Source organism: Periplaneta americana, chromosome 14, assembly GCF_040183065.1.
Source record: "Periplaneta americana isolate PAMFEO1 chromosome 14, P.americana_PAMFEO1_priV1, whole genome shotgun sequence".
Taxonomy (NCBI): Eukaryota; Metazoa; Arthropoda; class Insecta; order Blattodea; family Blattidae; genus Periplaneta; species Periplaneta americana.
In genome coordinates, this window is record NC_091130.1 from 8,157,905 (window position 1) to 8,173,867 (window position 15,963).

The window sequence follows — 15,963 nt, forward strand, 5'->3', positions numbered from 1 at the left end:
ATGATGCATTCCACGTCTAATGTGCTTTCACTTCGAAAGATGTATCTGTTAATGTCAGTGTGCAGTGAAATGAACATTATACAGTGGAACAAACAATATTTACAAGCAATACTTTCGTGAAGTTCCCATTGTGGTGGGAGGGGGGGGGGGAACTAAAGAAGCATCTGCATAATAACAAAGAAATATATAGTGCACAAATTAGTGATGCGAGATCTTCTTACATGAAATGAAAATTGGACTTCATCCGTTGTGTAATCAATGCTCATATAATACTGAGCTCACTGTTTCAGAATAAACCAGAGAATTCTGAGAGATATGTTAATGATCTATTGACTCAGTAAACTAGCACAAAAACAGAAAACATACGATTATTTCATACACAACAATGCGATTATACATAGGGCCTACTTCAATTTTTCAACAATCAGATTACCAAGACATTTTATGATTGTGGTACTCACTAGAAATTAGAGAAGAGCCAAAATTGTGAAATAGTAATTTTATTATTATTATTATTATTATTATTATTATTATTATTATTATGACGACTCACTGGAACCGTAACAGGCCATGGGACTTATAGTTGTTTGGATGATGATATTCTTTTTCTTGTTCTTCTTCTTAATATTATTATTTCAATATAAAGTAACAGAACTAACACACTACTATTATTTTGAAGCTGAAGGGCGGACTCTGCTACTCTTCTGGAAAATGGTATCAATACAAGCAGGTTGATTTTTTTTATTTAACCTGTAATCCATTTTGAATTTGGAAATTTGTGAAATAAGACATCACTCACAGATAGAAGGCACTTTTTAATAATTTTTTAGTAGGTTATTTTACGACACTGTATCAATATCTCAGGTTATTTAGTGTCTGAATGAAATGGTGATAATGCTGATGAAATGGGTTCGGGGTCCAGAACCAATAGTTACTTATGATTTGCTCATATTGGGTTGAGGAAAAACCCCGGAAAAACCTCAACCAGGATTCGAACCCGGACCACCTGGTTTCGCTGCCAAACACGCTAACCGTTACTCCACAGGTGTGGACACTTCTTAATAAACTTTCATCTGTAAATAGCTTAATTTCTGTTACGTGGTACGATGCTTTTGATGTAAATTTTGTTTATGTACAGTAGAAGACATTACTGTTCTCCAACCAGGAGATAAACCGTGAAAGGAATGCGCTTACTATTGCGTCATCTATTGGAACGAAGTAGATAGATAATATTACCGTTATAACGCCAGTTTAAAAATCATGCGCTCTCCTGCATATGTTATTTCCTGTATGGAGAGATTAAAAGAACAGGAGATTGACCGTGATCTAATGTTGTAACTAGGGTAGTATAAATATGTGTGTATCAGTGTTGTTTGTGCTGTGAGAGCTAGCCAATAGAGATACGAGTACCCACCTGTGTGACCTTATGACATCAACATTCATTCACAGCATCACCCCGCTCCCTCTCATTCCCTGGAGACTTTCTCGTGGTTGGAGTACAGTACTTTCTTCAGATATAACAGGCATTTTTTACATTTTCAGTTTGTCAGTTTTTGATTGAGAATGTTTTGGATATTTATCAAAATGTGAATGCGAGCTATTGTAATGTCTATTAAGATAAAAAACGTTATAATCCATTATTACATCAAGACATAATAAGCACATGAGACAAAACACTGCCTTTTTAAAGAAAACGAATACATGTCATTGTTGAACACCTTCATTAGCAGTAATGATCAAGGGTGACCAAAGTTTCCTCCAGTTGCACATTATTACAGAAATTAAAAAATAATTCCCAGAAAAAGAACAGCAACAGTAATATCAGTTCAAGAGCCGCAATAAATATCTTTGAGAGCCTCATGCATATGAGTACCACTGATCTAAAACTAGACTTCAATCCATAGACTTTAATCCCTGTGATTCACATTTACAGAACAATACCCATACATTAAATGAAATAGAAGGCAATTTTAATAGAAATGTTCTATAGCATGACTTCCGAAATGAACAGAAACCTTAAATAGGCCTAGAGGACTAATTCGTTAAGGTAAAGACAGTGGGTATAGCAATACGCACAACAGTTGATTTAGTGCGTAATCATAAGGACTGTTAGAACGTATATAGCCTAAACATATTGTATTGCATTGTATTTATTAACATTCCATGGTATTCATACATGCTTACAGCTAGAATATGGAACAAGTAAAAAAACTTAATACTATTATAAAATCTTAATTTATAGTCACAGTCTAGATGAAATATATACAGACGAGATTTACAATATAGTCTACTAGTATAACACAAAGGTTTAGTATCAATTTCATGAAGTGTTATTGAATGTCATGAATTCACCTACAGAATAGAAGGCGTGAGAAATTAGGTACTTCTTTAATTTGGCCCTAAATAATTTTATGTTTTGAGTTTCATTTTTTATATCCATAGGGAGGCTATTAAAAATTTTTACTGCCATATAATGTACTCCTTTTTGATAGCACGATAGACTTGCCGATGGAGTATGAAAGTCATTTTTTTGACGTGTATTTATGCTATGAACTGTTGAATTAGTTACAAAGTTTTCACGATTACATATGAGGAAGACTATTAATGAAAAGATATACTGACAAGCCATGGGCATTATTTGTAGTTTTTTTAAAATAGTCCTACACGATTGCCTAGATTTGGCACCTACTATTATTCTAATTACTCTTTTTTGTAATAGAAATATATTGTTACTATCTGTGGAATTTCCCCAGAATATTATTCCAAAACTCATTACTGAGTGGAAGTATGCAAAGTATATTGTTTTTAAGGTACTGATATTTACTATCTTTTGCCTAGATCTAATAGCAAAACATGCTGAATTTAGTTTGGGGGTAATTTCTTTAATATGATTTTTCTAATTTAACACATTATCGATTTTTAAGCCAAGAAATTTGGTTGTTGTTGTTTCTAATAGGGATCTATTGTTAATTATTGCGCTAGAAATTTGCGACGTTGAATTTGGACAGGATTTAAATTGAATTATGTTAGTTTTGTTACAATTTAATACTAATTTATTGACTGAGAACCAGTCACATATTTTGAAGAGAATTTCCTCTGTTGAAGATTGGAATGTGTTGGAGTTATTGGCTGTAATTACTATACTTGTGTCATCTGCAAATAATATGGGATGACCTACATCTTTTATAAGGGGAGACCTAATATTGATCCTTGAGGAATTCCATTAGGTACTACCAATATAAAAATACTTCACTTCCATTGTTTTCAAATATTTTATTCTAGATTTCTTAAATATTTTTCGTCAATTTGCACTAAAACATGACATGAATGCAGTCTTTCCCAGAGTATGTACAAAAGTAAAAGTAAAATTATATGCCTAAATATAGGCCTACTATTTCCACATTCTTTGAAGAGAAATGTCTATTGCTTCTCTTTAAACTGATTTTTTCAACAACATTCTCGATATGAAAGTTGAGATTTCGATTACATAATAGGTTAAACAAATTCCAACACATAAAAGCCACATAAATGTGGCAGAAATATAATTTAGCCATTATTTGGATACGTATATATGCCTAAATATAAATGCCATGGGGCTGCAGAACTTCGAAGTTCATCATAATGCAATAAATGTCATGTAGCCTACGTGATATGAAAATAATAATTGTCAACTATGTAAAAGTGCCTTCACACTTATCACATTTTTCATTACGCATAATACCAATCTTAGGTCAGAATCTGTAAACCTAACCTACTTCAATTACCACAGAATAAATAAAGAATTCCATGAAATACCTTTGCTTGCACAGCATAGGAAGCTAGCAAAACAGATGCTTCTGGAGGGCAATAGATGTCCATAGAGAGAATAGCTTGTTTCACTTGTAGGAAGAACAAATGTTGGGTTACTTCCTGAACTAGCTCTTCAGCTACATCTTCTGGGTAGAACTTTCCGAGAAACATGAAAGATGTTGTAGGCTGTTGTGAGATTCCTTGATCCTGAACTGGAAAATCACCACATTTATAAGTACTGTCTTCACTTTTTGTAGTAACTTATTTTTTGTACTTAGTGATTATTTTCTGCCTAAATAACAGCCAAATAATTACCTTTCTTGTCTAACTTAAGCCATGAAATGAATCCTTTGGAATCTTCATACTGCAATCCAAAGTACCAAGTTTCTCTTAGACCGATTGTACGACATACCAAATCAAATAGGTCCCGTCCTGTCGCTCTCCACTGTAAATAAAAGTAAGCTCATAAAATACACTTCATTACAACTTTAAGGTATATACAAAGGCAATAATGTATTTCAACTAACCTCCAAATTGAATTCCAATTCAGCATCCAAAGTATACACTTTGACGGGAAACGACTTTCCCGATTTCTTTCGCCTAAATGGAGGCATTTTATCCTTCATTTTTGTCGACAAACATTACAAAATAAAATCAGAATCTCCAAAAATAGCTTTCGCAGGACACTGAAGAACTAGCACCATAAAACATGATTATTCAACCCGCTTATTTTGCTGTGACCCACCCTGTGTCGCCCTGCGCAATCTCCGCAATGGCGCACCAAACCTGTTGTGTGCGACTTGACGCACGATTCGTTTGTTTACAAACATGGCAACCTTCAAAGTTACAATGAGCGATATGGTGCAAAATATTTAAAGATTATCGCGTGATTGGAGTGCTAACATGCATAATGGCTGAACGAGGAGCATATTTAACAGCTACTTCACAAGCAAAACCTTCTATATTCGAAGTAGTTGCTCAAGATTCGCTGTCAGTGACATTTCATCCAGCTCTGAAGCGAGTTGCTACGGTAAAAGAAATCAGCTGATTCATGCAAGCTGACTGGTTTTTACAATAAATTATTAAAAACGTATGAAAGTAAATATTAATATGAATAAAACGTTATTAAGTCGTAGATTTTAACGTTAATTTTTCATAGTTAACGCTACATGACAGCGTTTTTCATTAAAGAAATAAACTCACTTCTTGTTTCAGTTCTTAGCAACTTGTAATCCTGATCGTTATGGATGGCTTGTGAATTGGTTTGAAGAAGTTTATTTTGCATTTAATACCATTCTTCAGTTTCACTACTTAAGGAACCATGGTAAGTTCGAAAAGTGGCTTTTGCTGCTTTTAAACAACCATTTTGTAAATACAGTTTTATTTAGTTAACGAAGTTTGTTTTCATTTCTTATATATTTCTCAATGAAGGAGCTTCATTTGCGGAAGCATTTTACGACTTGCAACGCATTCCCTTACGTGGCATCTCATCTACATTCCCTCGACTGCCTCCACGAGAGGAGGCTATGTCTCTGGTGTGTCTGTGCCTAGTGCCCTACTTGCGAGCCAAGTTGGAGGACAGAATAACACAGTACCAGCTCGAAGGAATTCCTCGGGGATGGGGTCAGGTGCTACTGCGACTACACTCTGCCCTTCATCTTGTCTGGGAGAGCAGCATTCTAGGGAATTACCTCTATTACATGAGTGGCAATACTTCAACTCATTCACCACTTCTACGGCTAGCAGGTGTTACTCTTCAGTATGCAGCCGACATGGAAGAGGAAACCAAGTGAGTGTCCAGAAAATTATATATTATCGAACTTAGGATCCTCAGCTTGGCGCGCTGAGTGCTCTTACCATCTGAGCTATGCTGAGACCTATTAATTCATTCAATTTTTATATAGACCTCTTGTAAATGACCACAAATATTCGGTATAGACAAATGGTTCTATAAAATTATGATCCCAATTTTCAAATTCCATTAAAGTGTGTATTGAAACATCTTTCCTTTTGGTTGGTGAGGATTGATTGTACTGGGTCTTGTATAGCGCATATTTTGGCGATTTTTAGAGCATAAAAATCCTAGCCCTGGTAATAAAGTATATAGTATAAAAAAAAAAAACTTGGGGCGTTTGGCTTTCCCTTACCTCCACTGTTGAGCCGTCACTGCCGATTTTTAATCTTTTCAATTAATATTATATTCGTAACACACATTCATATGTATTATGTAATTTATTAATTCTCATAGCTGTTTTCTTTTAATGGGTTATTTAAATAATACTGTATCAATTACGAGCTTATCCAGACATTCCCCTTTTAGTTGGGGGTGGGGGCAATCAAGATTCGAACCCACAACCTCAGATTAGGAGTTCCACTCATAACCTTGAGACTATGCTGGTGTCCTGTGCTGTCCTACCTATTACGTCATTTTTAATACTAGAGCTGTAGTGGCTAGTTTTCCAATATCACTAATTCTGAATATGGCTTGCATCATTAACTCATACTGTAAAGTGGGGTGACTTTGAACGCTGAGGTGACTTTGAACAGTAATTTAGCGCCTTTCTAAATTAAATGCTGCACCCAATTGCGAAAAAACTGTTTAAGTTGTCAATAAATTAGTTCAGTTTTTTTCGCAATAGGGTGCAGCATTTAATTTAGAAAGGAGCTAAATTACTGTTCAAAGTCACCTCGGAGTTCAAAGTCACCCCACTTTACGGTATACATGAATGGGTCGACCTGCTTGGCGAGTTGGTATAGCACTGGCCTTCTATGCCCAAGTTTGCGGGTTCGATCCCGGGCCAGGTCGATGGCATTTAAGTGTGCTTAAATGCGACAGGCTCATTTCAGTAGATTTACTGGCATGTAAAAGAACTCCTGCGGGACATAATTCCGGCACATCCGGCGACGCTGATATAACCTCTGCAGTTGCGAGCGTCGTTAAATAAAACATAACATTTAACACATGAATGGTTTCCGCCATTGGTGTAGCTCAGGTGATAGGAACATTTGTCTGATGATTCAATACTTTTCTTGGGCTTATTACCTGGTTGGGTTTTTTTCCGAGGTTTTCCGCAACTCTAATGTGAATTACATGGCGAATTTTCAGCCTCATCTCGCTATTACCAAGTTCATCGACGCTAAATAACCCAGTAGTTGATACAGCGTCGTTAAATAGCCAAGTTAAAAAGGCACTGTAAAAATGCTTCTTTTAATTCCAGTTGCTAGATTCTTTAGAGGTATTGTTCACTAATATCAATGTCAGTTTAACGAAATTTCGTTTTAACGAACTATGATATATATTTTGATGTACCGAAGTACATATGATATTTCCATGTGTGGCTTAGTGGATAAAGCATCAGCACGTAGAGCTGAAAACCTGGGTTCAAATCCCGGCGCCGGAGAGAATTTTTCTCCGTTCCATCACTCTTTCATCATATGATGACGCAGAATATCTGCATGGAAATATCATATGTACTTCGGTACATCAAAATATATATGATATGCGTAATAAAAAATCACTTTGTGATTTAAGACGGCGCCTATACTGTCGGATCCCGGCCAACCAGTCACTCATTCGAGTGCACCTCAACACATGTATGGACTTCGGTCCTGCGTTCATAGATATCTATGACGTAGTGCAGAGGGCGGCCACTAGAGGGAACTCAAGAGATGGAGCTTAATCTGAGACAATTCTGACCGACGTCGGGGTTGTATCCGGCGTGGCTTAGTGGATAAAGCATCAGCACGTAGAGCTGAAAACCCGGGTTCAAATCCCGGCGCCGGAGAGAATTTTTCTCCGTTCCATCACTCTTTCATCATACGAACTATGATATGTTTTGGATGTTCTTTTAAATTCGTTACGGTGACATTTTATTGTATATTACTGAAATGGCGAAATTGCTCAAATGCGTATAAATTTGGCTATGCAAACCTAGACTAAGGTAAAGAACTCTTATTTGCTTTGTACTCTTTTGTCTGTCAGCTATTAAAAGATTATGGGATATTTTTAAAAGTTTAAGTATTATATTAGATATATTTTTTTATGAACTGTGTCTTTCAGTTTAATGAAATATGTGTTTTAAATGTACTGCCTTAATACTCAGGTATCCATTGTGGTCGGCGAAGTCTTTGAAGTATGTCCTGATGCGTACAATGGAACTTGGTGCATTCTTCCTTCAGTTCTTGCAGTGGTGGCATGCAGAGGACAAGCTGCGCTCCAGTTTTACTGCCCTACCTCTGCCACCTGCTCCAGAGGTACTGTCACCATACTGAAACGAAGTAATAGCCTCATACACATGGCATTTTACATTTTAACACTTGCAGTTAACTGAATGGCTAGTCACTATTGCTCGTCTACTGAATACACATTGCTTGCCATTGGCAAAGGGCAATACAAATCGAAAGCATATTACACGTGAAGGCACACTTTTGAAAGAGAGGGCTTCTGGCAAAATTGCCTGCCATTTCCCTGTCTTGTAGGCAAATATGTCTATAGACTTTCGAAATATAGTAGTCACTGATTGTCGAATTAGGAAAATAGTGCACAAAGCTAACTTCATCCTTCTTCAAATGAAGATCGACTATGGGCCATAAACTCAATATGCAAATTTTGTGGGTTGGCCTATTTGTGCGCTGAGCACCTCAATTGACCTTGGCATTTGAATAAACTCATTCTTTGAATGTGTTTTTTCGAGTTAGTTCTGTAATTTTGAATGTGTGATGAAGTACAATTACTTACTTACTGGCTTTTAAGGAACCCGGAGGTTCATTGTCGCCCTCACATAAGCCCACCATTGGTCCATATCCTGAGCAAGATTAATCCAATCTCTACCATCATATCCCACCTCCCTCAAATCCATTTTAATATTATCTTCCCATCTATGTCTCGGCCTCCTTAAAGGTCTTTTTCCTTCTGGCCTCCCAACTAACACTCTATATGCATTTCTGGATTCGCCCATACGTGCTACATGCCCTGCCCATCTCAAACGTCTGGATTTAATGTTCCTAATTGCTGATTTTATTCTTTTATGTACAAAGAATCCCGTTCCTAATTGATGATTATTGTTTCCTTCCCCATAATACAACAAGTAATCGCCTATTTGTGATATGCCATTTCTATTTAACCTAACCTCTTGTACTCCCACGAAGTCTATTCTATATCTAGCTAGTTTTTTTGCTACTAATGTTATCCCTCCTGTTCTATAAAGACTAGTTACGTTCCATGTATCAAATCCTATAACCCTATTCCTTTGCTGTAGCCGTGCCGGAGTATCAGTCCCATTCCGAGGCTTATTGCTAGGTTTCGTAACAAGCTGTTTTTTTTACGGTGATGGGTTGTTAGCCCTTCGCCCAACCCCCAAGCTGGAGGACCACACCTTATCGGCTGTCCACGACTGCTTATTCAACATATTCGCAGCTACCCTCCATATCTGGAGGCCGTCTCCTCTATCCGCAACCTGAGGACGCGCCATGCCATGGTGATAGGGACCCACAATACATCGACTAAAGATTGACTATGGACCATAAATTTAATATGCAAATTTTGTGGGTTGGACTATTTGACCTTGGCATTTGGAAAGACTCATTCTTTGAACGTGTTTTTCGAGTTAGTTCTGTAATTTTGAATGTGTGATGAAGTACAATATTACATTTAAATCTTTCATTCGGTGTAAACTAATATAATATACTTTTACGAAGGAATTATACACAAAGCTCTTAATAATACATAATTTACACCAGAATTGAAAGGAGAGCAGCCGTTCTGATTGTCATAATAAATCAAGTGCCCCTACCAGATATAGGTTCGACAAAGAAATGTATTATTTTTGTCTGTCTAGGTGTCAGCTGAGGCCAAACAATATAGCGGCATCTGCCCCATCTGTCTACAAAACAGGAAGATAGAGACAGTGTTACCTGTGTCAGGGTAAGAGAATTTGGATTGCTGTTTTAACGACACATGCACATTTTTCACATATATTACTTTCTGTTTAAAGAGTATAGCATTTCATACAACTCGCATCTATCATGTTTTATTTTTCTTGTAACATAAAGTTAATTTTACACTCTTCACAAATTTTTACCTTAGCTACAACTTTTAAAATAATTTTAGGATATTTATGTTCCAAGGGGATCATCCAGTGAATGCGACCGATACAGGGAAGCAAGAGGTCGTATGGATTAATGGCGACTACGCCAAAATCTTGCTGTTGAAAAAAAAAAGTTCTAAGAGTGCATTTTTTTTATTTCATTGGGTTATTTTACGACACTATATCAACATCTCAGGTTATTTAGCATCTGAATGAAATGAAGGTGATAATGCCAGTGAAATGAGTCCGGGGTCCAGCACCGAAAGTTACCCAGCATTTACTCGTATTGGGTTGAGGGAAAACCCAGGAAAAAACCTCAACCAGGCAACTTGCCCCGACCGGGATTCGAACCCGGGCCACCTGGTTTCGCAGCCAGATGCGCTGACCATCCAAGAGTGCATGTTGTTAGCCAAATGATTAGAGTATGAGTAATAATAATAATAATAATAATAATAATAATAATAGTAATAATAATAATAATACTGGTAATAATAATAGGCCCAATTGTATATACTTTAACAAGAAATGATCAATTTTATTTACTTTGTATTTTAACTAAGAGACTTTGAGTATTTATTGTCTTTTGCCGTGATTTACAACTTAATTGTTGGATTTTTTTTTATTCTAGTAGGTTATTTTACGATGCTTTATCAACATCTTAGCATCTGAATGAGATGAAGGTGATAATGCTGGTGAAATGAGTCAGGGGTCCAACACCGAAAGTTACCCAGCACTTGCTCATATTGGGTTGAGGGAAAACTCCGGAAAAAACCTCAACCAGGTAACTTGCTCCGACCGGGAATCGAACCCGGGTAATTGTTGGATGTTAAACCCTAAGTGAATAACATAAATGATTTGTATCCAAAACATTTTTTAAACTTGTAATCTAATAGTGTCAAAAAAAAGTAATACTCGTAGCCTATGTGTAAAACTTGAAAACTATCAGAAGCCAGATATACGGTATACGAATGTTCAAAAATAACATTAACCTTTATATTGGGACCTGAAGATGCCATAATGGCAAAAACGTTTGTCCCCTTCTCCGCCAATTGCATTGCACAGTTATGTTATAACATGCATTATCTTATTAAACAGTAAGTTATATAACAAATAACATGAATTTACTTACAATCATCATAGTGACTTACCGGAACAGTATGTCTATAAACATGGGATCTTACGCTTACTGTATGGATTAGATTTTATGCCATACCTGCCTCCAGCTAAGTGCTGAGGGATAAAAAAAAGTGGCGCACATCAAAATAACAGTTCATGTATTTTTTTTTTTTTTTAATTCTTCTTAGATTTTGATGCAGTATCGGACTTCTTGGGTCCCTGACTGCATTATTGTGTTATTGTTCCTTGTGTTATTACTTCATAGAATCTCTTCTTCGAACAAATTCGAAGACGGTGATGTCCTTGAAAAAAAAAAAGTTTGAAAATTTGTGTGTGCTTTCTTACACTGTGTCACAAGATCACAAGTTAGATTATTACCTAATATCGAAAATAGCTATTTTGGCGTTCTATACAGTCTGAAGTCGTCTACATCATAGTCTCCAATTCTTTTAATGAAATAATTTGGGCTTCTTTGAAGTCGACTGTAAAACTTCCTCATAATTTTGACAAGAACTTCCTGTATATATGACATATTGAGATCTTCATGTATCTGAGATGTTCTAGTAAACCAGTCAGACCCATGGATCAGTCTAAGAGCCTTGTTTTGTGCAACCTGTAGTGGTTTGTAAGCATTGCTGTTCATATAGCCCCATATGTTATAATTGGCAGTACCAAAGCCTTATAGAGATGCAATTTCCATTTAATGCTTATGGTGCCTGATTTTAATAGTGGAAATATGTGCACTATGCGTCCAATGGCTTTTCCTTTAAGCAGATGGAGATGCTGATGCCAGGACAGCCTCTGGTCCAGAGTTACGCCAAGATATTCGACAGTTGGTTGATACTCCAGCTCTTTATCGCATATGATAAGTTTAGGGATTCTTTTCATCGTGCACTTCATGAAGCAAATAGCCTGTGTTTTATCAGCATTTAAGGTCAGGCGCCATTTTTAAAACCAGTTTTCATGTAATTTGTATAAAAGTTATTTTAATTGTATATCCTGTCACAAGATTACACCTCAACTCTGCCGACAATATTTTTAGAATCTGTCTGTTGTGTGATGGCCATATGGCATCTGCAGTTTATCGAGGAAGTAAAATGTCGTTTTCTCAGAAACAACTAATTTTCGTCAAAAATATCCTGAGTCTACAGTCTCTGATGGTAATCAGAATAATCAAGTGTTTTCGGGAATGTGGATCATTTGCAGATAGGAAGAGGTCTGGGAGTCCTGCTATTTTGAGCAATACTAAACTGCCCACAGATTTTTCCCTCCAGGAGTATATATATAAATTCATAGTGTTCTGCCCAAGGGCAGGTCTTTCACTGCAAACCCAGTATTCTCCAATCATTCCTTTTTTTTTTTCCTGCCGTCCACACCTGTGGAGTAACGGTCAGCGCGTCTGGCCTCAAAACCAGGTGGCCCAGGTTCGAATCCCGGTCGGGGCAAGTTACCTGGTTGAGGTTTTTTCCGAGGTTTTCCCTCAACCCAATACGAGCAAATGCTGGGTAACTTTCGGTGTTGGACTCCGGACTCATTTCACTGGCATTATCACCTTCATTTCATTCAGACACTAAATAACCTAGATGTTGATACAGCGTCGTAAAATAACCCAATAAAATAAAATAAAAATTTCTGCCTTCCTCTTAGTCTCCACATATGATCTATATATCTTAATGTCGTCTATCATCTGATATCTTCTTCTGTCATTATTCCTTCCAGTGCATCCTTCAGAAGGCAGTTTCTTTTCAGCCAATGACCCAGCCAATTCCTTTTTCTCTTTTTGATCAGTTTCAGCATCATTCTTTCTTTACCCACTCTTTACAACACAGCTTCATTTCTTATTCTGTCTGTCCACTTCACACGCTCCATTCTTCTCCATATCCACATTTCAAATGTGTGTATTCGTTTCTCTTCACTTCGTCGTAATGTCCATGTTTCTGCTCCATATAATGCCACACTCCACACAAAGGGGTATCTCAAAGGAAATGTCTATAAAAATAATCCCCACACAAGCTGATGTAATGAAGAACACTACAACAGCAGGTGTTTGACAATGTGGCATCAAAAATGGTAAAAAGAGCTAGCACATGCACAATAACGTTGCAATAACGTAATTTTATGCAAATCTGGCTTTCAGGTAATAGCTCCCTGTAAAGCAGGTTTGAATAATTTAAAGGTAAAATTGTTCTGGGGCCGGGTATATTTCCTTGAAATTATCCAAACCTGCTTTACAGGGAGCTACTGCCTGAAAGCCAGATTTGTATAACACATTCGTTACTGGAGGTACGTTAACAGAAAGCCACAATTTAAGTCACACAGTATTGTGTGCACTCATAGTTGAGTTCTGGCATCTTGTCAGCTCATGTGAGTTGTGTGTATATAAAAAGAAAAATTTGACGGTGTCGTGTATAGTTCCTGGGGTAGCTCAGTCGGAAGAGCATTTGCGCGCTAAGCAAAGGGTCCCGGGATCGATACCCGGCCGAACAATTTTTTCTTGAAATTATTCAAACCTGCTTTACAGGGAGCTACTACCTGAAAGCCAGATTTGTATAACACATTCCTTACTGGAGGTACGTTAACAGAAAGCCACAATTTAAGTCACACAAGTATTTGTGTGCACTCATAGTTGAGTTCTGGCATCTTGTCAGCTCATTTGAGTTGTGTGGATACAAAGAAAAATTGTGATGGTGTCGTATATAGTTCCTGGGGTAGCTCAGTCAGAAGAGTGTTTGTGCGCTAAGCGAAGGGTCCCGGGATCAATACCCGGCCCCAGAACAATTTTTCCTTGAAATTATTCAATAACGTAATTTGTTGGTCTTTTTGCTTTTCTGATACAGATATAAACTTTATTGGTAGCTGCTGTATTTTGTGCATTAACCTAACAAATATAATTATTTACTGTGATGTGCGCGACTTTTCGATCACTCAAGATTTCAGTGATTTCCTTACTGCCATAAATCTTTGGGTTTGATTGTTGTTCCAGTTACGTGTTCTGCTACCGATGCATCGTGCAGTATGTACAGGAACACCACTCTTGTCCTGTGACCAAGTACCCTGCAGATATGAGGGACTTGATCCGAGTCTATGCCAGTGATTCCTGATCTTTGTAGACAGTGTGAATAGAATATTGTATCTAATTTGTAAATCAGAAGGTTGTGGCATGCTAAGAAAGAAATACAAGATTGTATTATGTAACAGATTGATTCAAAGTTCGTAGCATTTTTTGTTTTTCATGGTAATTGGGACTTTGTAAGAAGTTTGTTCAGGATTTGTCGTTTTAATGTCATCACATTATGTTACTGAATACATCTTGAATTTTTCAGTTTTTAAGAAAGTTTGTGTTTTTATTTATTTTTTTATTTTATTGGGTTATTTTACGACGCTGTATCAACATCTAGGTTATTTAGCGTCTGAATGAAATGAAGGTGATAATGCCGGTGAAATGAGTCCGGAGTCCAGCACCGAAAGTTACCCAGCATTTGCTCGTATTGGGTTGAGAGAAAACCCCAGAAAAAACCTCAACCAGGTAACTTGCACCGACCGGGATTCTATCAATCAATCTTCTTAATGTATCCAGCTGACAACATAAAGTCCACTATAGTCCACTGTAGTCTATTCAGTTGTTGTTTTTCACGAGAAATGAGGGGTATTTTGATCGGTGTTCATTATAGATGCCTGTTGCTAGTAGCCAGAGTTGGGGTGTAGTCAGTATATACTGCAGGCGTACCTGGTTTCGCGGCCAGACGCGCTGACCATTACTCCACAGGTATGGACAAAGTTTGTGTTAATTATAGACTAAAGAAAATGGAGTGTCAGGTAGAAAAAAACGAGCATTTCCCAGCATATCCCTTTGAATTTAACTAAGGGGGCCGCTACAACTACTTTTGTCGTTTACTAGGAAACACTATTGGAGGAAATAGGCAACAAAAATGGTTTTCTCATATCAAAGAGGGCCATTTTGACATGAATTATTCTCCACGTTCAGAAAGACCATCCGACTTTTGTTTTGTAATCTATCACATAATTTTGTATTTCATGTATATTATTGAAACTTGGTTGAGTGGAAGAGAAGGCCTTATGGCCTTAACTCTGCCAGATAAAATAAAACTACTAGTACTGCTACTACTACTGTTATGAAAATTATTTGAACACTAACACTAATTATTCACGATGATCCACATCAATTAACTCAGGAATTGACCAATCAACCATCGTGCGACATTTGCATTCCATGAGTAAAGTTAAAAAAATTCTATCAATCAATCTTCTTAATGTATCCAGCTGTTTGCTGACAACATAAAGTCCACTATAGTCCACTGTAGCCTATTCAGTTGTTGTTTTACAGGAGAAATGAGGGGTATTTTGATCGGTGTTCATTATAGATGCCTGTTGCTAGTAGCCAGAGTTGGGGTGTAGTCAATATATACTGCAGGGCTGTGTCTTCTGCAACTGGTACTGATGATTTTAATTTACTTCTTTTGTGGTTTATGGATGGACAGTATAGAAGAATGTGTTCCAGATCTTCATCATGATTATTACACCACAGACAAGTAGGATTATCAGAAATGTGAAATTGGTGTAGGTACAATTGAGTGACAATGTGACCTGTTCTGGCTCTTGTTAAAAATGTTTGAACATGTCTGGGCAAGTTTTTGTACATTTCCAGGTCATTTGGTTTCTTTTGTACAGACTGTAAAATTTTTCCTTTGTCAGAAGAGAGCCAATTGTTGATCCATAGGTTTGTAAAATGAGACTTTACTGAAGCAAAAGTACTGGCTAGAGATATCTTGGTTGCAAATATGTTGCCTGTTTTGCAATATTATCGACTTTCTCGTTTCCAGGTATACCACAATGACTAGGTATCCATTGAAATGTTATTTCCTTTTGGAGTTCTTTTAGTTTACTTAGTTGTTTCTGAATTGGAATAATTCTATGTGCATATAGGTTTGGTACATATTTAATATATTAAATA

The 15,963-nt window shown here is 36.9% G+C and overlaps 2 protein-coding genes across 2 annotated transcripts in view; one reads left to right on the forward strand and one right to left on the reverse strand.

Annotated features, from left to right (window-relative positions):
* The window catches only part of Mer (ezrin/radixin/moesin family protein merlin), a 35,580-nt gene extending 31,032 nt beyond the window's left edge, over window positions 1–4,548 (reverse strand). The window contains exons 1-3 of the mRNA XM_069844884.1: window positions 4,317–4,548; window positions 4,105–4,234; window positions 3,796–4,001 (exon numbers count right to left, since the gene is read on the reverse strand). Of these exons, the coding sequence (XP_069700985.1) occupies window positions 3,796–4,001; window positions 4,105–4,234; window positions 4,317–4,415 (435 nt within the window). The 5' untranslated portion in view covers window positions 4,416–4,548. The remainder of the gene's footprint in view (window positions 1–3,795; window positions 4,002–4,104; window positions 4,235–4,316) is intronic.
* A 16-nt stretch (window positions 4,549–4,564) lies between these two features.
* On the forward strand, window positions 4,565–14,325 carry Pex12 (peroxin 12). Its single transcript, XM_069844885.1, has 6 exons — window positions 4,565–4,819; window positions 5,005–5,113; window positions 5,221–5,578; window positions 7,893–8,043; window positions 9,627–9,712; window positions 13,975–14,325. The coding sequence occupies exons 1-6, from the start codon at window positions 4,700–4,702 to the stop codon at window positions 14,090–14,092; spliced, it is 942 nt and encodes a 313-aa protein (XP_069700986.1). The 5' UTR covers window positions 4,565–4,699; the 3' UTR covers window positions 14,093–14,325.
* Window positions 14,326–15,963: the final 1,638 nt, after the last annotated feature.